At 41.2% G+C, this 27,183-nt stretch overlaps 1 protein-coding gene across 8 annotated transcripts in view; it reads right to left on the bottom strand.

The window, feature by feature from the left end:
- Positions 1–27,183, bottom strand: part of ccdc142 (coiled-coil domain containing 142) — a 164,882-nt gene that overhangs the window by 89,177 nt on the left and 48,522 nt on the right. For all 8 annotated transcript variants that reach the window (XR_007263052.1, XM_048601969.1, XM_048601951.1 and 5 more), the window contains 2 exons: positions 19,997–20,083; positions 17,521–17,685 (listed from right to left, as the gene is read on the bottom strand). Coding sequence is in view for 7 of the 8 variants with exons in the window: in XM_048601969.1 (XP_048457926.1) it covers positions 17,521–17,685; positions 19,997–20,083 (252 nt within the window). In the remaining variant the exon portion in view is untranslated. The remainder of the gene's footprint in view (positions 1–17,520; positions 17,686–19,996; positions 20,084–27,183) is intronic.

Genomic DNA, 27,183 nt, shown 5'->3' on the forward strand with positions numbered 1-27,183 from the left:
TCAGACAGAAAGAACATGCATCTTATTAGATTTCAAGTGAGTAGAAACTTAGTTTTACTTCTGTTTATCCACCATTCCTGTTAAGACTATGGACAATGCATTTGTATTCAATCACCAAAGTAATCTCAGCATTTCATGCATTTAGTGCATGTAATACAGGGTGAAGTCTACACTAACAACAGAATGTGATCTTGCTGAATTTTGTATGAATTGAACCAAAGGTCAATGGCAGTGCTTTACAAACTACCTTCCAATGAGACCCCATTTTAACTCAGTGCCATTTTCTCAAGGGCAATTAGAAATGGGCAATACGGGTAGCATTTCCATTAATGACCACAGCCCATGAAGGAATGGATAATCTCTTGAAAATTAACACAGCCCTAGAAGTCAACAAAATCATAATTGCAATAAAAGCAGCCTATGAAAATTTAGTACATTATTAAAGTTGTATACTATAAATCAAGATAAACCTTTACATCACAGACGTATGAAAATCTGTGTTTTCAAAGTACTTCACTAAAAAAAACTTACTTTATGTACATAGGTAGGTGTCAACCAAACTTTCCATATCCCATGGTGACAGAAGTCTCAGTAAAGCTCCTCTTTATTTCAACTGCATACTCACATTGTGATCAGCACCTCTCTCCCAACACACCAATATTCCCAATCCAACTCCCCAGTGCAGATTCATGACCTTTCCCGACACTCAAACACTCCTCAGTCACTCATGACCTCCCTCTGTACTGAGACCCAACTCATTCACTCATGCCTTACCATCTCTCTCAGCTGCCACTCATGCCTTCCCTCTCCCCTCAGGACCAACTCAACTCACACCTTCCTCCTTCTTCATCCTCCCTGTCAGCTGGATTTCACCCAACTTGCCCAGCTATGCGGAAACTGGAGTCCAAAAGCAACAATAATGATGGATAATGAGAAGCAATTTAAAAATTAAACACAAAATCTTGAAACTTTATAAAACATTGATTAATGGGAGAGGGAAGTAACTATCCAGGCCTAACCTAAGGCCCCAGATCCCAGCTCTTGGCCTAGCTTCTCCCTTCAATGAAAGATATCTAGACACAGAGATGCATTTTTGCTTTTATAAAATGATGAATGATTGTGTATACATGTATGAGCAGAACAGCAAAGGGCAGAAATAGGCCACTTGCCAGCACACTACTTCATCTAAATACACCTACTAATTTTAATATGGATACTGCTGCTAGCACAAAACAAACAGAGCAGATACAAATAGTGAACAGAAATCCACCATAATAGAAAATCCAGACTGGACTGTCACAGAACAAAATTCTTTTAGAAAAAATTTCAATCTCACATTTGTGACAAGTTTTTGTTTAGTCTTTCACGAAAAATGGGCATCACCAACAAGGCCAACATTTCTTGCCCATCCCTAATTCCACTTGAATTGAATAGTATGCTCAGGCATTTCAGAGGCAGTTAAGAGCCAACCACATTGCCATAGATCTAGCGTCACTTTTTTTTATTCATTCACAGGATGAGGGCATCACTGGCTAGGCAGCATTTATTGCCTGTGCCTAATTGCCCAGAGGGCAGTTCAGAGTCAATGACATTGCTGTGGGTCTGGAGTCACATGTAGGCCAGACCAGGTAAGGATGGCAGTTTCCTTCCCTAAAGGACATTAGTGAACCAGGTGGGTTTTTCCAACAATCGGCAATGGACTCATGATCATTGTTAGATTCTTAATTCGAGATATTTTATTGAATTCAAATTCCACCATCTGCCATGGCAGGATTCGAACCCAGGTCCTCAGAATGTTATATGGGTCTCTGGAGTAATAGTCCAGCGATAATGCCACTAGGCTATTGCCTCCCCTGTAGGGCAGAACATGTAAGGATGGAATATTTCCTTCTCTAAAAGGCATTAGTGAACCAGTTGGGCTTTTACAACAATTGATGATAATTTTATGATTATCAACATCAAGATTAGCTTTCAACTGCAGATTTATTGATTGAATTCAAATTCCACCATCGCCTGTCCTAATATGACTCTTCTTTAGGGTTCTGTGGAAAAACAGTTCTGAAGAAGAGTCAATCAGACTCAGAATATACTCTATTTCTCTCTCCAAAGATGCCGTCAGCACTTGTTGTTTTTATTTTGGCCAGGACATTAGCTTGAGCCAGATTACCAACCCAGTGCGATTATCACTACGTCAACATATTCCATAGATCTCCAAGGCGGATCAGCATTCATGTTTTCTGCTATGACCGAAATTGACTGGGTCCCGGGATCCACTCTTATCCCCGGAGCCATTGCCAATGCCCCCAGCCCTGTTCTTACTCCAGCTTGGTAACATCAGCTCCAACAGCAGAAACAGCATCAATTGCAACAAAGCATTCTGCAGGCTGCACAGCGGAGCAGCAACTACTGAAGGCGTGGCCCCTCCTGGTCTCAATCACAGTCTGTCAGATTGGAACCATTCAACAGAGCTGAGTGATAGCCACCCTGAGCCAGTCTGTGAAACAACATTAATGGGCAGAATTCTGTTTCTAAAAGACGGAATTCCGCCAAATGGCAAAGATCTCAATCCTGTGACATAAAGTATCCTGTACAGTCATATAATGATGGGCAGCCGAGTTTGCCCAATATGGATAACATTATACTCAACAGTATGAAAACATATTATCCTGTTCTTTGTCTCTGTTGTCTGTGGATCTTGCTGTACACAAAGTGACTTTACTTCAAAAGTTCTTCAATAATTGTGAAATACTATGTAAAATTAGATCATGCTCAAAATGTCATGCACAACATGTCCAGCACAACACTAGGATTTACGGACACCCTCAGTTGCCCTGAGAAGGTGGTGCTTAGGTTCGTTTTGAACCACTGCAATTATTTGTAATGGATCAATATAGCTGAACAGCTTTCTAGGCTACTTCAGAGAACAATGAAACATGCATCACGCTGTTAGAAGACTCTCAGCATGCCAGTGACAGACCATAAAAGGCAGTAGACTCTTATTTTTTCTCTCAACCCCCTCAAGCCTCCCACCCTGTACCATAGTCAACCACCTGTATTTTTATTTTATTACTACCAGTTTATGGCTACTTTTGTGTTTTAATTCCCAGATTCTGTTTTGAAGCCAAATTCAAAATCTCAAAATGTTAGGTGAAATTTCAATTCAAGTGCTCTAGATTAGTGGTCCATGCTTCTGTTACACAGTGACTAAACCACAACGTCCTTTCTTCTTCCTTCGAAAAAAAATCAGCTGTACTGGAATTTGCAGAGTTCAATTCTTTCTTGAACCATTATCGTCACAGTTACCAAACTTTTCAATGTGTCTTTAAAATACAGAATATTAGATAAGTTTTAGACAATTAGAATATTAGCCAAAGCTTAAGATACCATTCACTAAATTGATTTTGCTCAAAACCGTTATATTCCCCATTATTGGATTAAAATATACCAATGTTATCCACTTTATTCTCTTTGTTGCACCATCCTTTTTGCAATGCCCTTGTTTTTGTAAACTACAAACTTAATGAATGATGTGATTTGCAAAAGCTTATTCCATAGCAATAGCAAATGGATATGAAGTACAATTTTACTGTACAGTTGTTAGCTTGGATTTTAAATACCATATGTACAATTATTCAGTCATCCAAATTAATTCAATAAAAATACTGAAATCCAATTACTGTGTGGACAAAAACATTTAATTTTAAACTATATAAACTTTTATGAAGAATCCAAGGTGAAAATCCAAGGTCATTGCACGGTCAACACCAAGATTTGAAATAAAAATGAGATAAAATCTAGAAATGATCAGTGAATTTATTCTAAAAACCTAATTATTGCAGGTGGAGGAAAAGACAGGAAAGGTAAGTAGTTCTACTCTTAAATGAGTTGAAATAATTAAGAACAGCAGATAACGTGACGAATAACAAATTATAGCAATATTACGTGGAATGGTATACTTGCATTGAAAAGGGACTGTTGGTGATACCTGGGAAATATGAATGAGCAATTTTTGATTTCTATCATCTGCTTTCAAGATATCTACAACCTTCATGCTCTAAAATGATTTTTAAGAAGGAAGAAACACAGACTTAAAATGGTTACAGCAATCAGCTGGCCAAAAGGTTGAACCACCTTGCAAAACCATCAGGAAGCAGATGAGCCAAAATTAACACTGTTATCAAAAGGCATTGAAATTCCAAGATACAGAACATCTATCTTCTGGCTGAATTACAGTCTTATTGAAACATTTCACAATTTGGGATGAAACACTTGCCTGCAAATTATCTAGCTTGGAAAACTGGACATGGGAGCTCAGGCACAGGAATACACAAATGAACTATATTTCAAACAACTACTTTTAGGCAGAACCAGAGACACAAAATAGAGTTGTCACAACAGAGATGAGAGGCATTCAATCCTTCTATCTCCCTGTTTTATTTCATCTTCTTGAAAAACAACACCTGATAGACAAAGCAAATTAGAACAGTCATTCAACAAAAACTCAAAGATATCTACAAAATTTTGCTACTGCTGTGAATACAGGACATCAATTAAACAACTGTAGTCTCAGGTTAAAACCTAAAACCTCAAGGGCTCTAAGGACTTTCAAATTGCCTACTTATGAATATATTACTGGATTATCTTTTTCTTCAGGGTTAGTAAGTAATAGGAGTCTTTACTTTTACTTAAAAGCTTTGCAATAAATTGGCTCCTTAAGTTTGAATCAGTGAACTACATTTTAATTGAAGAGTGACATTGCTGCTTGCTAAAAAGAAATAAAGGGCTTAATCTAACTGTTTTTCGCTAAGGCCCAGTTGTATCACATTTTTTGGAGGGTTTATTTCAGCAAGGTATAGTAGGATTTCTAATCACATCTTACCAAACTCACCTCATTAACTGAGTACCCAGTCCCAATGGCATCCCTCTCATCCAATTCTATCTTCACCTTACCATGCACCACTCCTGGAACAAATCATTATTCTGCGGATGTATGCCAAAAGATTGGCATTCCTGATGCTGCACCATCTTTTCAAAGCTGCTGTGAAACCAGATAAGTGTCAACTATCCGGTGATGCACCTCACCAGCAACTTCAATAGCACAGCAGCCACAAAGCTACAGTGCTCACAGCTGATTGCTGGTATCACTGACACTGCAGACCCACAGCTTGTCATTATCCATTAGGGGAACATCACCGACAGACAAGCAAATGGACATTCTAGACACAAGCTTTTGCTTACAGCCAGCAAAAGTGAACACAAACAAAACCAAGAGACTGCAGTTCATCCCCACAACACAAACAGAACACAAACAAAATGCTGGCAATGACTATTCTACAATCCAAGATGGTCTGCTGCACCCAATTCTCATTTACAAGAACAGGTATCAATCTCGTCCTCTTTGGCTGGTACTGTATGATACAGCTGAGCGCTGTCATACACAAGGAGAGTTTCTGCCTCTTCAGTATCCTTGTGCTACTTCTTGGAAGACTGCTCCCGTTCTCCCCATTCCTTAGCATCTATCACACTGCCATACTTGCTTGTTTAGAAGTTTAGAACCCTTAGTGTGGAAACAGGCCCAAGATGTCCATACCAACTCTCTAAAGAGCATCCCACCCAGACTCACAACCCTACTCTATCCCTGTAACCCTGGATTTCCCATGGCTAATCCACCTAACCTATATATCACTGGATGCTATGGGCAATTTAGCATGGGCAATCCACCTATCCTACACATCTGTGTACTGTGGGAGGAAATCTGAGCACCCCAAGGAAACCCGTGCAAACACGGGGAGAATGTGCAAACTCCACACAGGCAGTCATCAGAGGCTAGAACTGAACCCAGGTCCCTGGCGCTGTGAGGTTGCCATGCTAACCACTGAGCTACCATGCTGCCCCAAATGCCTGCTGCAATTCTGCAGAGCACAGCACGGCAGGATGACGTGGCACATGTGTCTAGACTATACCGAAGGATCGTTCCCCAGAATGCTCCAAACAGTGGACCCCTATTGTTTGTTCCACGACAGCTCTGGTGACAGCATGCACACCAACTTGGTAAAGATGCCACATCAGCTGAATACCCAACATATTATGCCAAAAAGGGTGTGCCTGCAGTGTTCCAACTTTCTTTCCATCACAAACCTACATCAATTATTCAACTTTTCATTGTTTTCAGTAAATCATACTTAGATGACACCCTTGGAAGTTTTACAAATGATGGGACACTATTGCTCAGCACTCCCCTGCTTTTAAGTCATTGCTGCTAATTTCTGTATCACTAAGATGGCAAAGTTAGATCTGCAAGCATCAGTGACACAGTGCCGTTTGCCTTTGACAGCATTAGAAACATAAACACGTTCATTCTGCATTCTGCAAATGAGTGAAGAAATGATTGCAACTGAAATGTAGTTGGAGTTTGCAAATGTATGCTTCATGTATTTGCCTCATCAATATACTAATTTTTTTTTTTCTTTATTCATTCATGGGATCGTCGCTGGCTAGGCAGCATTTATTGCCTAAAAGGCAGTTAGGAGTCAACCACATTGCTGTGGGTCTGGATTCACATGTAGGCCAGACCAGGTAAGGATGGCAGTTTCCTCCCTACAGGACATTAGTGAACCAGGTGGGTTTTTCTGGCAATCAACAATGGGTTCATGGTTATCATTAGGCTCTTAATTCCAGGTATTCATTGAATTCAAATTCCACCATCTGCCGTGGCAGGATTCGAAGCTAGGTCTCCAGAACATTACCTGGTTTCTGGATTAACAGTCCAGTGATTATACCACTAGGCCATTGCTTCCCTAGCAGACATGGATTTTGCACTTCCATCCAAAGTAACACTGACTCTGCCCACCTTGGGCATTGCCCCACCATTTTTTAATGCATTTCGCATGATCAGAATGGAAAGTGATGGAAGGGAACACAGCTCACAGTGGGCACCATTAGCACTGCGCTCCGCTCTGTGGTTTGCATGGCTTTGGTTTTTCAATGCTAACCTACAGGCTACCATGTTCTGTGGTTTCCTTTGTTTTTCAGCTCAGAGGCTCTTCAGTGCTAAGTTGAGAAACACAGAACCATAGAATGGCTATGGAGCAGAGAGAGGCCATTTGGCCCTTCATTTATGCATCAACTCCCTGAGCATTTCAACTCATTGCCAATCTCCTGCCTTTTTCTCAATAATCCTGCACATTATTTAAATATAAACTATCATCCTATGCCTTCTTGTTTAGAAGTTTAGAATCCTTACAGTGAGGAAACAGGCCCAACACGCCCACACCATTGAATGCATCAATAAAATCTGCCTCCACCACGTTCCAGGCAGTGCTAACTACTAAATTACAGACCCTAACTACTACACTGCAGGCTTCAGTGGCTTATTTCACTCGTGGAACCTAGATGTCGCTGGATGGGCCAGCATTTATTGTCATTCCGTAGTTGCCCTTGAGAAGGTGGTGAGCTGCTTTCTTGAACTGCTGTAGTCCATTGTGCTGTAGGTTGACCAACAATATCCTTAGGGAGGGGATTCCAGGATGTTGACAGAGCAACAGTGAAGGACTGGTGATATATTTCCAAGTCAAGCTGGTGAATGGCTTGGAGAGAAACTTGCAGGTGTTGGTGTTCCCAAGTGTCTAGTGCCCTTGTTCTTCTAAGTTGAAGTTGTTGCAGATTCAGAAGGTGTTATTTGAAAGAGCCGTGGTGAATTTCTACAGTGCATCTTGTAGATAGTACACACTCCTGCTACTGAGTGTCAGTAGTGGATGAAGTGGATACTTGTGGATAGAACCATGTAAATGATATAGCACAGAGAAGGGGGTCTGTCAGTCCATCTTGTCTATGCCAATCCAAAGACACCCAGACACCCTTTCTAAACCCATCTTCCTGCACATGATCTTAAGGTGCAGATCCAGGTACTTTTTGAAAACGTTGAGGGTCTCTGTCTCCACTACCAACTCAGGCAATTAATTCCAGACACCAACAACCCTCTGCATAAAAACATTTTTCCTCAAGTCCCCTCTAATCCTTCTTCCACTTAGCTTGAATCTAATGACCTCTGGTTTTTGAACTCTCTGTCAAGGGAAACAGGTTCCACCTATCTACTCTATCTCTACCCCTCAAAATTTTGTATACCTCAGTCATGTTGCCCATCAGTCTTCTCTGTTCCAAGAAAAACAACCCCAACCTCTCCAATCTCTCCTCATAGCTACAATTCTCCAGCCCTGGCAACATTCTAGTAAAATCTCCTTCTACCTTGATTCGGTTTTTTTCTCCCCTTGTCTAGTCCTTTTCCACTTACGTCCGCGGTTCCTCTGACGCTTTACGTCAGTTTCAGAATTTTCAGTTTGCAGGCTCCAGCTGCCTCCTCATTACCACGAATGTGCAATCCCTCTACATGTCCATCCCCCATCAGGGTGGTCTCAGGGCTCTTCACTTCTTCCTGGAACAAAGATCTGAACTGTACCCATCCACCATCACCCTCCTCTGCTTGGCTGAGCTTGTCCTCACCCTAAACAGCTTCTCTTTTAATTCCTCTCACTTTCTTCAGGTCAGAGGGGTGGTCATGGCTACCCGCATGGGCCCCAGTTATGCCGGTCTCTTTGTGGGGTACTTGTTCCAGTCCTAATCCAGCCCCCACTGACAACTCTTTCTCCGGTATATTGATGGCATCATCAGTGCTACTTCCCTCTCTTGTCTGGACTTGGAAACATTTATCAATTTCGCCTCCAATTTCCACCCCACTCTCAACTTCACCTGGTCCATTTCTAACTCATCCTTTCCCTTCCTCGACATCTGTTTCCATTTCTGGGGATAGGCAGGCCACCAATATCCACTATAAAAACTGAAAGAACTGTGGATGCTGTAAATCAGGAACAAAAACAAAGTTGCTGGAGAAGCTCAGCAGGTCTGGCAGCATCTGTGAAAGAAAAAATAGAGTTAACGTTTCGGTCCGGTGACCCTTCCTCAGAACGTGTGTGTTAATATCCATTATAAATCCACAGACTCCCACAGTTACCTTGATAATACATCCTCACACCCTGCTTCCTGTAAAGACCCTATTCCATTCTGCCAGTTTCTCCATCTATGTTGTATCTGTTTCAATGATGCCAACTTTGACAAAGGGGCCTCCGAAATGTCCACTTCCTCCTCAATCAAGGATTCCCCAGCAGCGTAGTTGACAGAGTCCTCAACTGGGTCTGACCCATCTCCTGAACTTTGGCCCTCATCCCCTCTCTTTCCTCCCACAACAGCGATAGGGTCTCCCTCATCCTCATCTACCACACCACCAGCATCCACATTGAGGATGGCATTACCACCACCTCCAGAAATATATTCCCTTCCCCTCCCTTATCAGCTTTCCACAAGGACCGTTCCCTCTGGTCCACTCCTCCTTCACTCCCAACACCGCCCTCCCATCCATTTACTTCCTCCATCCTCATTATCCAAGAGCCCAAACACACTTTCCAAGTGAAGCAGTGCTTTACCACACTTCGCTCAATCTAGTCTACCGCATTTGCTCCTTACAATGTGGTCTCCTCTACATTGGGGGAATGAAGCATAGACTAGATGGCCACTTCACAGAACACTTCACAGAACACGTACGTTCTGTCTGAAAAAAAAACCCCTGACTTTCCAGCTCCTGTTACTTCAACACAACATCTTGTTCCCTGGCCAAAATCTTTGTCTCAGGCTTGCTACAGTGCTGCAGCAAAGCTCAGCATCTCATTTTCCACTTGGGAATTCTATAGCCTTCTGCACTTAATATCGAGTTGAACAACTTTAGAGCTTGAACTTCTTCCAAGTCCTTTGTCCAACCCCCACACTCCAGGCCTTGTTATCACATAGTCTGCTATAACACACAATCCATTGTTAGCCACTAACTATCTCCATTAGCTGCTATTCATCCTCTTAGCCTGACTGTTATCTACTCCTTTGTCCAATTATCTTTCGTTCTCTTTGGGCTCTATCTCCACCTATCGTTTACTCATTATCCCCTCCCCCCACCCTATCTTCTGCATAAAAACCAACATCTTCCGAGCAACCATTAGTTCTGAGGTAGGGTCACTGGATATGAAACATTAACTCTGACTTCTCTCCACAGACGCTGCCAGACCTGCTGAGATTTTCCAACAATTTCTGTTTTTGATTAAATTCCTAGTAAATATTCTCGGCACTCTTTCCACAGCAATTACGTCCTTCCTATAAAGTGGTAAGAAGATATGCACACAATACTCCAGTGTCTTGAACAATATCATCATTATATCCCTACTTTTGTATTCTATACCTCTGCCAATGAAGAAGAGTATTCCATATGCCCTCTTTAGAACCTTACCAACCTGTACTACTACCTTAGGGACCTGTGCACTTGCATGCCAAGATCTCTCACTTCATTTACTGTTCTCAGTATATTCCCATTTATTGTGTATTTCCTTTTACCATTTGATCTTCCGAAATACATTACCTCACACTTATCAGAGTTGAACTCCATCTGCCACTTTTCAATCCACCCCACCAAAACCATCTATATCATTTTGGAGCTTATAGCTATTATCTACGTTACTCACTATATGGCCAATTTTTATATCATCTGCAAATTTCCCAAATGTGCTCCCAACATTCAAGTCCAAATCGTTAATGTATAAAACAAACAGCAGGGATCCCAACAAGGAGCCCTTTGGAACACCACTTGAAACAGCCTTCCATTTGCACCTTTTGTTTCCTGTTACTCAGCCAATTTTGGATCCAATTCAACATGTTACTCTGTATCCCATGGGCCTTTACTTCTTTGACCAATCTGCCATGTGGGACCTTGTCAAATGTGATTAAAATCCATGTCGACAACATCCACTGCACTACCTTCAATTATAGCAACATGCATTTGAAAGTGGCAGAGTGACCAACAGCAGAATATTGGTGAAAGGGTGTTTTCCATGGGAGGAAGTTATTGGGGAGTTCTCCAAAAATAGTGTTCTTCCCGCTATCTATGTGTATCAGTGAAATAAAAACAGCATTCATAGTGCTTTGTTTTTTTATATAAATGGCCTAGATATGTGAACAAGGCATAATTTCAAAAATTGCAGAAGATACAAAACCTGGAAGTACTGTGAACCAACAGGAGGATGGTGTAAAAATTCAAAAGGATATAGACAAGTTTGTGGAATGGCAGACAAATGCAAATGAAATTTAATATAGAGAAGTGGAAAGCAATTCATTTTGGTATGAAAGCAAGAAGACAATGTAAATAAAAGCAAAATATTGTGGATGCTGGAAATGTGAAATAAAAACAAATTGCTGGAGAAACTCAGCAAGTCCAGCAGCATCTGTAGAGAGAAAAACAGAGTTAATTTTTTGGGTCCAATGACTCCTATTTATATCTTGCTTTTATTGTTAATGTAAAACAAAGACTGCAATTCTAAAGTGGATGCAGGAGCAGATTGACCTGAGTGTATAAATAAATGAATCCTTGAAGGTCCAGCAGGACAGGTTGCAAGAATGCTTAATAAAGAACACAGAATCCTTAACTTTATACAATGCTTTACAAATGTGGGCATAGAGGACCAAAGCAAAGACAACATTAAGCCACTTGCTGAGCCTCAACTAGAGTATTGCATCTAGTTCTAGATTTTAGACAGGGTGCAGAAAAGATTGCTGAGAATGGTTCCAATGATGAGGAACTTCAGTTACTTCAGCAACCCTAACCCTGAAGAAAGACTGGAGAAGTTGGAACAGTTCTTTTTGGAGCAGAGAAGGCTGGGAGAAGATTTTATAGATTATGCAAAATTATGAGTAGATAGGAAGAGACTGTTCCCATTGGTGGAAGGAGCAAGAACCAGAGGGCACAGATTTAAGGTCATTGACAAAAGAAGAAATGGTGACACAAGGAAAAATCTTTGCATGTAGCCTGTGGTTCAGAATGCCAACAGGAGAGGAGAGATGAAGATACGTTCTTATAGCATTGATTTCCAACAATTTGATTTATTTCCTTGCTCTTTAAAATCTGTCTGCATGTCTTCAATCTCCTTACTATCCTTATCATTTAACTGATATGCACCGCATTGTTCACCACCTCACTCCTCCTTCAGGATGCCTAAGACACACAGTGACATCTGTGGCATGAGAGAATTAACATGCCTATCCTAGCAAGTGTGTGGTTGCAGATATTCCAGTTTGTTTGCCTTGTTAATGAATCTGCAACTCGCAGTTCCCAAGTCCTCAATAAGGACTCACGCAAAGGCCCGACCTCAATTGATCAAGCCTGTTTTGATGATAAGACGACATAAGAAATCGGAACAGGAGAATGTTGTTCAGTCCCTCAAGCCTGCTCAGCCATTTAATAGGATCATGACTGATCCAACATTCCTCACGTCCACTTTCCTGTGTTTTCCCTGTAACCCTTAACTCCCCTACTGCTAAATGGATCTGAAAGACTGCTGTGTTCCTCCCCAACAAAATATCTTCCAGATAACCTCTTTAACAGATTTCATTTAGATGATAATATCTTAGGTATTATTTGGGGCCCAGATATAATTCCTGAATAATGAACCCTCACCTGCCCCCACTCCCAGCACAAATACGGTACAGAGTCAGGTTCAAAACTTAGTTGTACAGAACACGGAGACACAATAATAACATCTAAAATACACAAAATGCTGGAGAAACTCAGAAGGCCTGAGTTTCAGTTTCCGGTCTGATATGAAGCTTCAGAACTGATATAAAGTTGAAACTATTTATATGTTTATTATATGCAATTCATAGTCACAGGAAAGCAGTCAACCACAATGGTAAGTAAGTCTAGGAAAAGTAAGAAAATGTAATATTTGTAGTAGAAAGTCCAGTTTTTAAATTCAGTTGTTGGTGTAGTAAAACATTTTAAGTAAGATATTCATCATTTATTAAAGTAGCATTTATCTCAATTTCCTGAGTGAAGACTACAGAGTTCGTGAGATGATTCTGTTCTGTTTGAGGTGCGCATCTTAATTGCAATGACGTTTAGTTTCAAATATAGTTTTGATCTGCAATCATTTCTAAGTTGGTCCAGCCCTCCTTGATTATAAGAAAGTTCATAAAATTGTATAAATTACACATAAAACCTGATCTTTACTCTAGTTTGTCAAAATTCATGGTGTACACTTGCTTCACTAGTCATGAGTTTGTGTTTTAAGATGGGATGTAGCTCATGGGCTGTAGACAGCATTCGGAGCAGAGACCTTGTGTATATTTTAGGCTGAGATAGATGCTTTGCACCAGCAAGAGAGGGCATTCTAATTTGGTCACTAGTCAGGGACAAGAGGTTGTGACTCCTAGAGCCCAAATAGAAGTACATACAATTTCATCAACATTACAAAGACATGTCACAGGGCGACATAGGTTGGGATCTGAATATTGAAGGATACAGGACAATTAGGCAGGACAGGATATGAGCGTAAATGTGTTAGATGCAGTTCGGAGAAGCTTGACCAGGCCAACAACAGGAATGGGCAGGTTATCTTATGAGGAAAGGTTGGACATTTTAGGCTTGTAGCCCATGGAATTTAGAAGAGTAAAAGATGACTTGATTGAAACATGAGAATCTTTAGTGTTGACGTGAAGAGGATGCTTCTTCCTTTGGGAGTATCTAAAATATGAATGATTTTTGTTGGGAATATGGATGACTTTATTGTCACGTGCATTTCACAGTGGGAAAAACAGTGGAATACAGTGAAAAGCTTTTCCACTGTTGCCATGATCCGACGCCATTTTGAATAGTTTAAGAATAAGAAAAAATATAGCTTAAAGATATAGCTTAAAGAAAGTCCATCAGTCCTGAGCCAGCTCATCATCAATGACACCTGCACCACCATCCCTCCTCCATTACTTTAGCGCCGTCTACATCGGACCCAACAAACGTTGAAGTCACCAACCTTCAGGTGCCATCTTTTGTCACAGGGTTGATTCTCCTCTGCCACTGCCCCGCTGACCCACCAACGTCAGAGTCACATCTCTTGCCACTAGGCCCACCTCATTGATGTTGCTGTTATGCCCTTCGGCCACCACCAGTGCCGGACTCAACCAACGACAAAGTCAGCAATCATCTTGCTCTCTGTAGAAAATATCCTTTTGCCACATTTCGCGGCTGGGTCTATCTCACCAACGTCACAGCTGCCAATTCCAATACCAGGTCCTGTGCTCACCCAAGAAAAGTAAGGGCATGCTCACTGCCGCCACAAAGTTTGCACTGGGATCTGAGCTCAGGGCAAGGGATAGCAAAGGAAAAGAGAAGAACAAACAAGAGAAGAGGGGGGAGAAAAAAGAAAATAAAGAAAAGAAAAGCAATTGGAATAGTCGAGCCCCAGCTCAGGAGCCCTATTCCACTGCCATCTTGATGACGTCACTGTTAGGAATCACTGTTTAAATGGGGTCACTGTTTAAAAGTATGCAGTTATTCATTTAAGACAAAGATGAGGCAAAAGTTCTTCTCTGAGGGTTGTGGGTCTTTGTAAGGCCCTAGCACCAAAGGCAGTCGATGCAGAGTTTTTGAATATTTTTAAAGCTAGTTTCTTAAAAAGCAACGGGCAGACGGAATGTGGAGTTGAGATTACAATCATAATCTTCCTGAATGGCACAATAAGATTGAGGGGCTGAGTGGTCTACTCCTGCTTCCAAATCCTACCTGTGTTTGTCTGGCAGCATCCATGGAAAGAAAGCAAAGTTAACGTTTCAAGTCCAGTGAACCTTCCTCAGAATTCTGAAGCATCTCTCCACAGGTACTGCCACACCTGGTAGTTCCTCTAGCAATTTCTGTTTTTGCTTTTGATCTTCAGCATCCACAGTTATTGGTTTTATTTACCTATTTTTGTATGTTCTGCATGAAAAAGAACTTGATTTTAAATGAACTGAAATACCTGTACTTTCTCTATTTGTTAGAGATATCTAAACTTACCAGAAACAAACATAGGACTTGTGCTTGATCCAGATAAAAATCTCACAAATATTCACCAATCGCCTCCTTCCTTTCTGCTGGTATCAATTTAGCTGTGTTTTGTTAATCTTCATCTTAATGCTTCGGCTTCCTTACTTCCAGACTTTCCAATTTAAATGATTTTTATATTTTAAAGATTTTAAGTGATTTTTTTGATTTAGATTTCCTTCTAAATAGTTAATTTAGATGATTACCTGTAAACTTACCCACCACCCTGTCCCTCCTTGAAGTGTGACATCGTCTGTGATTATATGCCTGCTGTGCCATTCATTTCTCTCTGTTGCTGTTCTGCTGCAATTCCATTTAAATCCTTGGAACACCTATTTCAGAATTCTTTGCTCTCCCAATTCTCAACAGCCATTCTGCCATTTTTTTACTTCAATCTTTGGGATAGGTCCTATGGTCCTGCTTGTTCTCCCAACTTTCTCTTACTGCAAAGCTACATTTCTGTGAGACCACGTGGAGGCTCGGAGACCGTTTTGTAGAGCATCTGTGCTCTGCACGCAACAAACGTCAACACCTTCCGGTCGCGAACCATTTTAACTCCCCCTCCCACTCCTTGGGTAACATGTCTATCCTGGGCCTCCCCCAATGTCACAATGATGCCTCCGCAAACTGAAGGAGCAGCACCTCATATTCTGCCTCGGGAGCCTACAGCCCGATGGCCTAAACATGGATTTCACCAGTTTTAAAATCTGTCCACCTCTGGTCTCATCCCATGTCCAACCCTCCCTCTCATCCCTGCCTCCTTGATCTGACACAACCTGCCCGTCTTCTCTCCCACCTATCCGCCCCTTCCACCTCACTGACCAATCCCCACCACTCCCTACCTGCACTCACCTATCACCATCCCACCTGTCTTCCCCTGTCCCACCCCTCCTCTCTATTTATTTCTGAGCTCCCTTTCCTCTCCCCATTTCTGAAGAAGGGTCCTAACCCAAAACGTCAACTTTCCTCCTCTGCTGCTGCCTGGTCTGCTGTGTTCCTCCAGCTCCACACTGTGTTACTTCTGTTTAAATAGCTGCTCACCACCATAGAACTTGAGTATTGCTGAAAACAGTTGCCAAAGTCCCTTGCTCCAAAGCTTTTCATCTTGAGCTCAAGACAATGCCAAATATCACACAGTCACAATGTCAAATCACAGAAGAAAGACCATAAGACATAGGAGCAGAATTAGGTCATTCGGCCCATTAATTCTGCTCTGCCATTCAATCATGGCTGGTATTATTCTCAACCCGATTCTCATCTCTTCATCATGTAACTCTTGATCTCCATTACCAATCAAAAACCAGTGTCTTAAAAACACTCAATTGATCTCCACAACCCTCTGTAGCAATGAGTTCCACAGATTAACCACCCTCTCGCTTAAGGAATTCTCATCTCAGTTCTAAAGTTGTCCCTCTACTCTGAGGCTGTACCCTCGTGTTCTGGTTTTTCCTAATAATGGAAACATCTTCTTCACATCCAGTCTATTCATGCTTCTCAGTATTCTTTAAGTTTCAGTCATTCTTCTAAACTCCAAGTACAGAAATGGGTGTTTATTGTTTAGCAAGTGGATTCCAAATGGCTGAGGGTGTTGCCATGGAGAAAGAAATGGGAGCCCCAACGCTCCTCATAATCCAGGACGTTTAAATGATGCACATTTCCTTTTGTTTGCAAAGAATGATTCCCTGTGTATGAATGCAATTTGTTTCAACAAGTGTAAATAAGCCACTTTATTGGTTTGACTGTAAAACAAAATTAAACAAGCGAAATAAATCAACACTGCTAGTTCACAGTGTCAATTTATGTAATATTTTCCATGAAAAGAATGTTGCATCATTCTAAAATTTTTTCTGCCTATCACACTGCTAATTGATCCCTGGTACATATTCCAATGAATCAAAGAACATGTTCCTCCAGCTCTTACTAACAGGCAGAGTAGAGACCGTAACAATCAGCCTGCACGTGCAAACCTCATTATGAAAATGCATCATGATAGATGTGATCCTGCAACTGGGCAGCACTTGTTGAGTAATCCTGAGGACACTAATAGTTACACTGGCATCCAAATTAAAGTAATCGGTTGAACTGGCAGTACCCTGGCCAATAAAGGGCATTGTACCAATCAATCAGCATCCTTAATCCCCTGTGGCATAAATTGGTCTGGTCAGCAGTGCAAGATAAAAATATAGCAAAGCATGTCAAATCCTTGGGACTGCTTACATGATTCCACTTGCTAATTTCTTAATCTAATTTAACAGTATTCGCTTGCAACATCCACCTTCTTAATGTACATTCTATAAAAGAGACAGAATGTACATTTTCATTTTCACTGCCTGGGAAGTAGTTTGATGGAGCAGATTCTGTCCGACTTTCATTCTAATTATCAAATATCAGGGATTCAGTCAATCACTAGGTGAGTAAATTAGCCCAGACAGTTGCAATGTAGTATCTTCTGACTGAAAAATATTCCAGATTTAAAAGCTTTATAACACATATCAGAAAGGATATTTCTAGTTAGAACATGTAAATTCACAAACAAGGTTCTAAGAGATATGGATTCATCAATTCAATAATTATTTGCCCACCTTGATTTTGAACTTGCTCGGCGTTCAACCAGGTCAGTATCTCACAGAGAGGGTGAAAAAGCTTCAGGAAAAGCCCAGCTGTCCTGCTTCTGACTGTATCTCCCTTCCTCTCAGGATCAGGAAAACATTTATCTTTCAATGCTGATCCCAAAGCACTGCAGAAAACTAAAGCAAGCAAAGAAAAATATAATAGCAACTTTCTTGTTTTGTCAATTTGTTTTAAAAACTGATAAACTCAGCTTTGAGCTTTAATTACTTGCAAATTATATTGACAGGATATTTGCATACTATACTGAAAGGACTGCGTTAAATAATTTTAAAATGATCAGAACTGAAGCAAAATAAATTTTTTTTATTATTAATTCACGGGATGTGGCCATCACTGACTGGGCCGGCATTAATTATATCACTAACTGTCCTTGATCCGAGTGCGCTGGTAGGCCATTCAGAGAGCAATTAAGAGACAACCACATTTCGGCTGCTTCTAAAAATTTTTTTCAACAAATGTACACCTGTTTCCAATTAGGCCTCCATATTTTGAACTCCTTTACACTTCCCAAAATTACAGTTGCAACGTCTCAACAACTACCTCTTTCCTTTTCTCCTAATTTAATTCCATATCCCTAACAACCATCTACATATTTCATCTGTTTCTCCTCTCAATGGCAATTGTATAAAGTATTCAAGCTACTAGAAGCTGTGTACGTTGACAGAAATAATTTTCCAATTATGGAAAACTGCCAGAAAATGAAATATGTAAATATGAGGTTATCCACTTTGGTGGCAAAAACAGGAAGGCAGATTATTATCTGAATGATGGCAGTTTAGGAAAAGGTGAGGTGCAATGAGACCTGAATGTCATGTGGAACAGTCGCTGATGGTTGGCATGCTGGTGCAGCAGGCAGTGAGGAAAGCTAATGGCATGCTGGCCTTCGTAGCAAGAAGATTTGAGTATACGAGCAGGGATGTCTTCCCGCAGGGATGTCTTCCTGCAGTTATACAGGGCCTTGATGAGGCCACACCTCAAGTATAGTGTGCAGTTTTGGTCTCCTAGTCGGAGGAAGGACATTCTTGCTATTGAGGGAATCCAGCAAAGGTTCACCAGACTGATTCCCGGGACGGCAGGAATGGCACATGAAGAAGGACTGGATCAATTGGGCTTGTACTCACTGGAATTTAGAAGAATTGTGGGGGTGGGGGCAGAAGCTCAAAGAAACATATAAAATCCTGATGGGACTGGACAGGTTAGATGTGGGAAGAATGTTCCCCATGTTGGGGAAGTCCAGAACTAGGGGTCACAGTCTAAGAATAAAGGGTAAGCCATTCAGGACCAAGAGGAGGAAGGATTTCTTCACTCACAAAGTTATGAACCTGTGGAACTCTCTACCACAGTAAGCTGTTGGGGCCAGTTCATTAGATATATTCAAGAGTGAGCCAGACGTGGCCCTTGCAGCTAAAGGGACCAAAGAGTATGGAGAGAAAGCGGGAGTGGGATACTGAAGTTGCATGATCAGCCAGGATTATAGCGTATGGTGATGCAGGCTCGAAGGACCAAGTGGCCTACTCCTGCACCTAATTGCTAGGTTTCTCTAATAAGTGTAAAGCTTTTATTTTATATAGTTATGTAAATAGACAATATTCGCAATGTATTTTTTTTCCTTATTAACTAAAGTTCTGCATTCTCCTAAGGACGCGATAAAGCCCCATGTTTGACTCCTGATGTACAAAAAGTTATGTAATCTCAACTGAGACAACAGTGGAAATGCTACAATTGCCTCAGTGTCTGCAGATAAGAGAAAGGAAAAACAAATCAGTTCGGGCTCTTGTTCTGTTCTCTGCCCATGACCTTACATGTGTCATGTGAAAACAGGATAAGGCTGACAACCAAAAGGCCATCCAATGTTTATCAACAAGCTCACCTATGTAAAACGGCCTGCTTGGTGAGATAAAGGGTTTTTGACATCCAAGGAACAATATCTTAACTTGACTCAGTGTCTTTGTAAGAGACTGCGCAAAGAATGAGCAAGAACAAAGACTGGAGAAAAAAAAATTAACTGCACCATAACCTTACTCAATTTAATATTAGAAACAATGGGCATTGACAATTTAACTACAGAAAAATTAAACAAATCAAGTAAGCAATCAATGCTTCAATTTTCCCTCAAGTTTCCTATTGTTAGGACCTATGTTCGAAAGCAAAAAAGAAATGCTCAAAGAAGGATCAGCGACACCAAAAGTCAGTTATTCTTGGAGTTCAAACAAGACATAATATGTTGGCCTCCCTGCTGTGCTTTGTGAAATCTATCAAGCTAGGATTCACAAAGATTGTTGCTTTGGTAAAAATAATTAGTCCTTAAACAATTTTCACAGATTTACTAAACTATCATCATTTCAGAGTTCCAAAGAAGCTGCTGTTGAACTGCTGCCCTCTGCTGATAAATGGTTAATAGATGATTTGTCCTTTCTATTTAGATACCTTGATCCCAGTGAATGAGGGCAATCCTTGACAACATGTAGAGGCAAAGTTCCTGTACAAATGGCTCAGAATCCCTTGGCAGTAACCCTGAAAAGAAAATCAAACGTTTTAAATTCAAACACAGGGAATAAAATCTTAAAATAAAATTGAAAAAACAAGGGGCAAGAGTAACCGTACGGCTCTTCGAGCCAGCAGTGACATTTAAAATGATCGCAGTTGATCTTCTGCCACAACTTGGCTTTCTAGCACCGTCCTCTTATCCTCAAATGCCCCTTTTATCAAAAATGTCATTTTCTGTTCAGATTATCCTTAATTGTGAGCATACTCGGTATTAAGAAATTTCTCCTTATCTCTGCAGTAAATGGCCAAAATCCTTACTCTAAGACTGTGATCCCCAATTCTAGACTCCCCATCCAGGGAAAGCATGCTCTGAGCATCCCCAAAAGGATTCTTCATGTTTTAACAAAATTACTCACTTTTTCTAAACTCCACAGACTATGTGCCCAGTCTACTCAATTTTTCATCACCAGAGAAGCCCCTCATTAAATGGATCAATATAGCGAACCTACAATGCATTTCTCTCGGACGGTATATGCTTCTGTAGATATCAAGATATAAACTGGACTACACAGTATGTTAGATGTCGTCTCACCAAGACTCTATTAAACTGCAATAAAGACCTCTTTACTCGTACACCAATCTCTATATTATAAAGGTCAATGTGTCATTCGCTTTCCTAATTGCCTGCTGAACTGGCTTGTCAACCTTTCACTACACCTGCACAAGCATATCCAGATCACTTCCTATAACATATCCAAGTCTCTCATCTATTAATAAATCTTCTGCTTTTCTATATTCCTATTAAGTACTGTAACTTCACACTTGGTATGGTAAGGTGAAGGAACCCTGGATGACAAGACATGGGGAACATCTAGTCAAGACGAAGAAGGAAGCTTACTTAAGGATGAGGAAGCAAGGATCAGTCAAGGTTCCAGAGGGTTACAAGGTAGCCAGGAAGGAACTGAAGAATGGACTTAGGAGAGCTAGAAGCGGGTGTGAAAAAGCCTTGGCGGATAGGATTAAGTAAAACCCCAAGGCGTTCTATACTTTTGTGAGGAACAAGAGGATGGCCAGAGTGAGTCGGAGGAGGTAGGGGAGGTCCTTAATGAATACTTTGCTTCAGTATTCAGCTGTGAAAGGGAACTTGATGTTTGTGAGGACAGCGTGAAACAGGCTGATATGCTCAAACAGCTTGATGTTAGGAAGGAGGATGTGCTAGAAATTTTGAAACACATGAAGACAGATAAGTCCCCTGGTCCAGACAGGATACACTCAAGGTTGCTACGGGAAGCGAGGGAAGAGATTGCTGCACCTTTGGAAATGATCTTTGAGTCCTCACTGTCCACTTGAGTAGTACCAGATGACTGGAGGGTGGCACATACTATTCCCTTCTTCAAGAAAGGGAATAGGAATAATCCTGGGAATTACAGACCAGTCAGACTTACTTCTGTGGTGGGCATTACTGGAGAGGATTCTGAGAGATAGTATTTATGATTATTTGGAAAAGCATATTTTGACTAGAAATAGTCAGCATGGCTTTGAGAGGAGCAGGTCATGCCTCACAAGCCTTACTGAATTCTTTGAGGATGTGACAAAACACATCGATGAAGGCAGAACAGTGGATGTGGTGTATATGGATTTTAGCAAGGCATCTGATAAGGTTCCCCATGGTAGGCTCATGCAGAAAGTAAGGAGGCATGGGATTCAGGGAAATTTGGCTGTCTGGATACAGAATTGGCTGTCCAATAAAGGACAAAGGGTGGTAATAGATGGAAAGTATTTAGCCTGGAGCTCGGTGACCAGTGGTGTTCCGCAGGGATCTGTTCTGGGATCTCTGCTCTTTGTGATCTTTAGAAATGACTTGAATGAGGAAGTGGAAGGGTGGCTTAGTAAGTTTGTCGATGACACAAAGGTTGGTGGAGGTGTGGACAGCATGGAGGGCTGTTGTAGGTTACAATGGGACATTGACAGGATGCAGAGCTGAGCTAAAAAGTGGCAGATGGAATTCAACCCAGAAAAGTGTGAACTGATTCATTTTGGAAGGTTGAATTTGAATGCAGAATACAGGGTAAACGGCAGGATTCCTGGCAGTATGGAGGAACACAGGGATCTTGGGGTCCACGTCCATAGATCCCTCAAAGTTGCCACCTAAGTTGATAGGTTTGTTAAGAAGGCATATGCTGTATTGGCTTTCATTAGCAGGAGGATTGAGCTTAAGAGCCACAAGGTTATGCTGCAGCTCTATAAGACCCTGGTTAGACCAAACTTGGAATATTGTGTTCAGTTCTGGACACCTCATTATAGGAAGGATGTGGAAGCTTTAGAGAGGGTGCAGAGGAGATTTACCAGGATGCTGCCCGAAATGGAGGGCAGGTCTTATGAGGAAAGGTTGAGGGAGCTAGGGCTTTTCTCATTGGAGTGACGAAGGATGAGACGTAAATTGATACAGGCGTACAAGATGATGAGAGGCACAGAAAGAGTGGATAGTCAGAGACATTTTCCCAGGGCGGAAATGATTATCACGAGGTGATTGGTGGAAGGTATAGGGGAGATGTCAGAGTAAGGCTCTTTACACAGAGAATGGTGGGTGCGTGGAATGCACTGCCAGCGGTGGCGGTGGAGTCAGATATATTAGGGACATTTAAGCAACTCTTGGATAGGCATATGGATGATAGTAAAATGAAGGGTATGCAGGTTAGTTTGATCTTAGAATAGGATAATAGGTCGGCACAACATCATGGGCCAAAGGGCCTGTACTGTACTGTTCTATGTTCTACTTGTTAAAATTTGTCTCTCAACTTCTTGTCCAATCACTATTTACCAGAGACCCAGTTTAATGTTTAGAGACATGGGTTCAAATCCCACCAGTCCTAGGCAGTAGAATTTGTATTCTATTAATAAAGAAACTGCAGAATTACGAAGTGCTCTTAGTAATAGTGAGCATGACAACTATCATGTGTCATCGTAAAAACCCATCTGCTGTCCTTACTTGGTCTGATTTGTATGTGATTAAATGGTTGACTGTTAACTGCCCTGTGAAACAGCCCAATAAGCCACTCAGTTCAAGGGCAAAGAGGAACAGGCAACAAATCTTGGCCTCATCAACGATGCTCACATCCCATAAGAAGAATAAATAAAGCGTCCACTGGAGTCAATACTAAATTAGCTGCAAGCAGTGCATTTGATTTTCCTGGAGGAAACTGTGCGCCATCAGTGTGCCAGTCATCATTTACAGAAATCTAAAGAGAGTCTCAGAACCTTTTTCTTTCAAAAACATGTTTATGGAACAATAGCGTCACTGGCTAAGCTTCATCTATTGCCATTTCCTAACTGCCCTGGAGGTGCTGGTGACCTGCCATGAACTGAGGTCCTTGGGGTGTTGGGACAGCCACAATGCTATGAATGACAATGAAGGAATGGCAATATGAATCTAGTGTGTGACAGGCACTGGTATGTGATGGTGTGGCCACGCATCTGCTGCACGTATCCCTTTTGGTGGTAGAGGTCACAGTTTTGGAAGGTGCGTTGAAGGAGCCTCGAGTTACTCGAGTGCATCCTGTAGATTTTACACACTGCACCACAGTATCTTGACACAGCTGCAAAACTCTATAAAAATGCTGATCAATTCAAAGCAGTTCACTGAAGTTCAATATTTGTTCAAATTAAAAAAAAACTACAGACTGAATTCCATAAAGTACCAGTCCAACCTCTCTCAATACCATGGTTTGCATATTTATTCAAAAGCATTAAAACACAATAACTTTAAAGGGTCTTCACTGAATTTAAACCACCTATAATTAGAACTCCAGTGTTTGGAAAGCAAAGGATTTGAAAGAGAATGACCCAAGCACATTATAGCTAACGAAGTACTTTTCAAGTGTCATCACCACTCTACTGAAATACAGTAGCCAATTTGTGACTAGCAAGTCCCTCAAAAATCAATGACCAGATAAACCTCTTTTAGTGATGGTGGTTGATGGAAAAATATTGACCACAATATTAAGTGAACTTCCTTTTTCTTCTTCAAAATGTACCACAAGGGTATTTTACATCCTCCTGATTTAAGCCCTGTAGTTAGCAAAATCATTTTTTTTAATTCATTGTGTGGAATGTGAGTGTCTCTGGTTGGCCAGCATTTATTGCCTGTCCCAATTTGCCCCTGAGAAAGTGGTGGTGAGCCACCTTCTTGAAATGCTGCAATCCATCTAATGAGCGTTGACCCACAATGCCATTAGGGAGGGAATTCCACAGCTTTGACCCAGCAACAATGAAGGAACGGTGGTATATTTCCAAGTCAGGATGGTAAGTGTGTTGGAGGGGAGCTTGAAGTTAGTCATGTTCCCATGTATCTGCTGCCTGTGTCCTTCTAGATGGAAGTGGTCGTGCATTTGGAAGGTGCTATCTAAGGATATTTGGTGAATTTCTGCAGTGCATCTTGTAGATGTACACACTGCTGCTACTCAGCACCGGTGGTGGAGCGAGTAGATATTTGTGGATGTAGTGCCAATCAAGTGGGCTGCTTTGTTTTGGATGTTGTCAAGTTTCTTCAGCATTGTTGGAGCTGCACCCATTTAGGAAAGTGGGGAATATTCCACCACACTGCTGACTTGTGCCTTGTAGATGATGGACAGGCTTTGGGGAGCTCAGGAGGGGAGTTACTCAACTCAGTAGTCCTAGTCTCTGACCTGCTTTTGTAGCCAATGTGTTTACATGGCCAGTCCAGTTGAGTTTCTGGTCAATGGTGACCCCCAGGATGTTGATCATGGGCAATTCAGTGATGGTAACATCAATGAATGTCAAGGCATATGCCTCTTAATGACGATGATCATAGAATGGCATTTGTGTGGCACGACTGTTGGTTACCACTTATCAGCCCAAGCCTGGATATTGTCCAGATTTTGTTGCATTAAAACATAGACAGCTTCAACATCTGAGGAGTCACAAATGGTACTGAACACTGTGCAATTATCAGTGAACATCCCCACTTCTGACCTTATAAAGGCGGGAGGGTCATTGAAGAAGCAGCTGAAGATGATTGGGCCAAGAACACTACCCTGAGGAACTGCAGAGATGTCCTGGAGCTGAGATGACCGACCTCCAATAGCCACAACCATCTTCCTATGTACCAGGTATGACTCTAACTACCGGAGGGTTTTCCCCCGATACCCATTGATTCCAGTTTTGCTAGGACCCCTTGATGCCACACTCGGTCAAATGCAGCCTTGATGTCAAGGACTGTCACTCTCACCTCACCTCTGGAATTCAGCACTTTTATCCATGTTTGAACCAAGGCTGCAATGAGTCAGGTGTTGAGTGGCCCTGGTGGAACCCAAACTGGGCTTCAGTGAGGTGTGTAATAACATCTTTGAACAGGGTGATTAGAAAATAGGGGCTTTTTTTAAAACAATGTATAGACAACTTTCTAGGATGGGACATGAACCTAAAATCTTCTGTCTCACAGCTGTGTAGTCCCACTGACCCAGTGATACCCACAATTTAAATTACAAATTAAAATTATCCTTAGGTTTTGCATTTGTTGCATTCAAATATAAAATGCTGCACCTTATTCAGCTTTTCTTCTCACCTGACCAGCGGTTCATAATCTCCATATTTACCCAGCCCCTTCATCTCTTTCCCTGGGCTCCATCTTCACCTATCGACGCTCACCTCCCCTTGCTTCCACAAACTTTGGCTGCAGCATAAATACCACTTTTTCCTAGCTGCAGTTCTGATGAAGAGTCACCAGACTTGAAACAGTAACTCGTCTTTTTTTCTAAAGATGTTGCCAGACCTACTGAATTTCTCCAGAAATTTGTGTTTTTGTTTCTGTCTTGCCAGTTAGCTTATTACTTACAACTTGTCAGCCCCAAACGGTTATGTACATCCTGCTACAGGCAATTGTGAGCTGCTAACTATAGTGTTAGTGCTGCTGAAGACTGCAGAATTTAGTGACCCCTAGTGGAAAATGCAGGAAATTAGACCAGAAGAAAACCAAATACACTCGCAGACAAAGCCTCACTTCTGCCCCACGTAATGAATTTACAGAACAATATCACAGAAGAAACTGTTGCCTTTAGGAGAAATTACCAAAAAAATTTTAAAAAGTAACAAAAAGGAAAACAGAAAAAAAGATTTTGGAAAGTAAATAACATAACTCCAAAAATGTCAAAATTTGTATTACATAATTAATCTGCATCTGGTCATTGCAACGCAGGTGGCTAACAACTTCCATGTTTCCTGTTCATTTGAATGGTTGCTGATTTAAGTCATTGCTAACCAGAGTGTTCAGTGGCTGCACACATTCACAAGAAGGACAAAATCAGAATAGCACGAAGATTCTGACAGAATGAAGATGCCAGTCATCAAGCTCCACTACTCCATGAGATGTCCTCGAGGTGTAAGGGCCAACTGAAACACCAAGATGGTGAAATTATTTTTTTTTACCGTCATCTACGACAAAATGAATGACTCCCACTATGTTTCATTAATAAACATAAAAGCTTGTTTATTACAAAGAAACTTAAGTCTTTTAACAAGCACCAAAATGAGTTATTAACTACCACTATATACACTGAAATTATATCCTCTTTCAACTCAAATACAACATACACACATCCAAACACAGATAGGCTTAAACATCAAATACAACTCTGCAGTCTTTTTGGGTGAAGAAAAAAAAAAGGCAAAAAAAGAGAAAACCTTGTGTTCAAAATCCAAACCACAAGAGTGGAACAAGGTGACTTTCTCACTGTTAATACAGTTTCCATTGACAAGATCAAATTGTTGTCGGTCGCAGGATGATGGAAATTAGTTTGGTTAGCCAGCCAGTCAGTTATACCTAGGTCTTATATGCAGTTAGTAGTTCAGTTTTCAAATTTGTTGAGCATTATCTTTTGCTGAGAGAGAGCGCAGAAGAGAGAAATGGCAAACCTCTTCGAAACTCTAAAAGCTTTCTAATTTTTCCTGAGAGAGAGAGAAAGGGACACGTGTTTTCTGCAGACTTCTTGGAAATCTCCTTTCAACTTCACTCCCCAGACTATGGCAAAACAGAAACTCAGCCCATAATGTGTCGGTTAGCAACCTGCCCAATGCTCCTTTCTTCGATTTCTATAGCCAAAGTAACAAAT

The sequence above is a fragment of the Rhincodon typus genome, chromosome 1, assembly GCF_021869965.1.
Source record: "Rhincodon typus isolate 14 chromosome 1, sRhiTyp1.1, whole genome shotgun sequence".
Classification (NCBI taxonomy): domain Eukaryota; kingdom Metazoa; phylum Chordata; class Chondrichthyes; order Orectolobiformes; family Rhincodontidae; genus Rhincodon; species Rhincodon typus.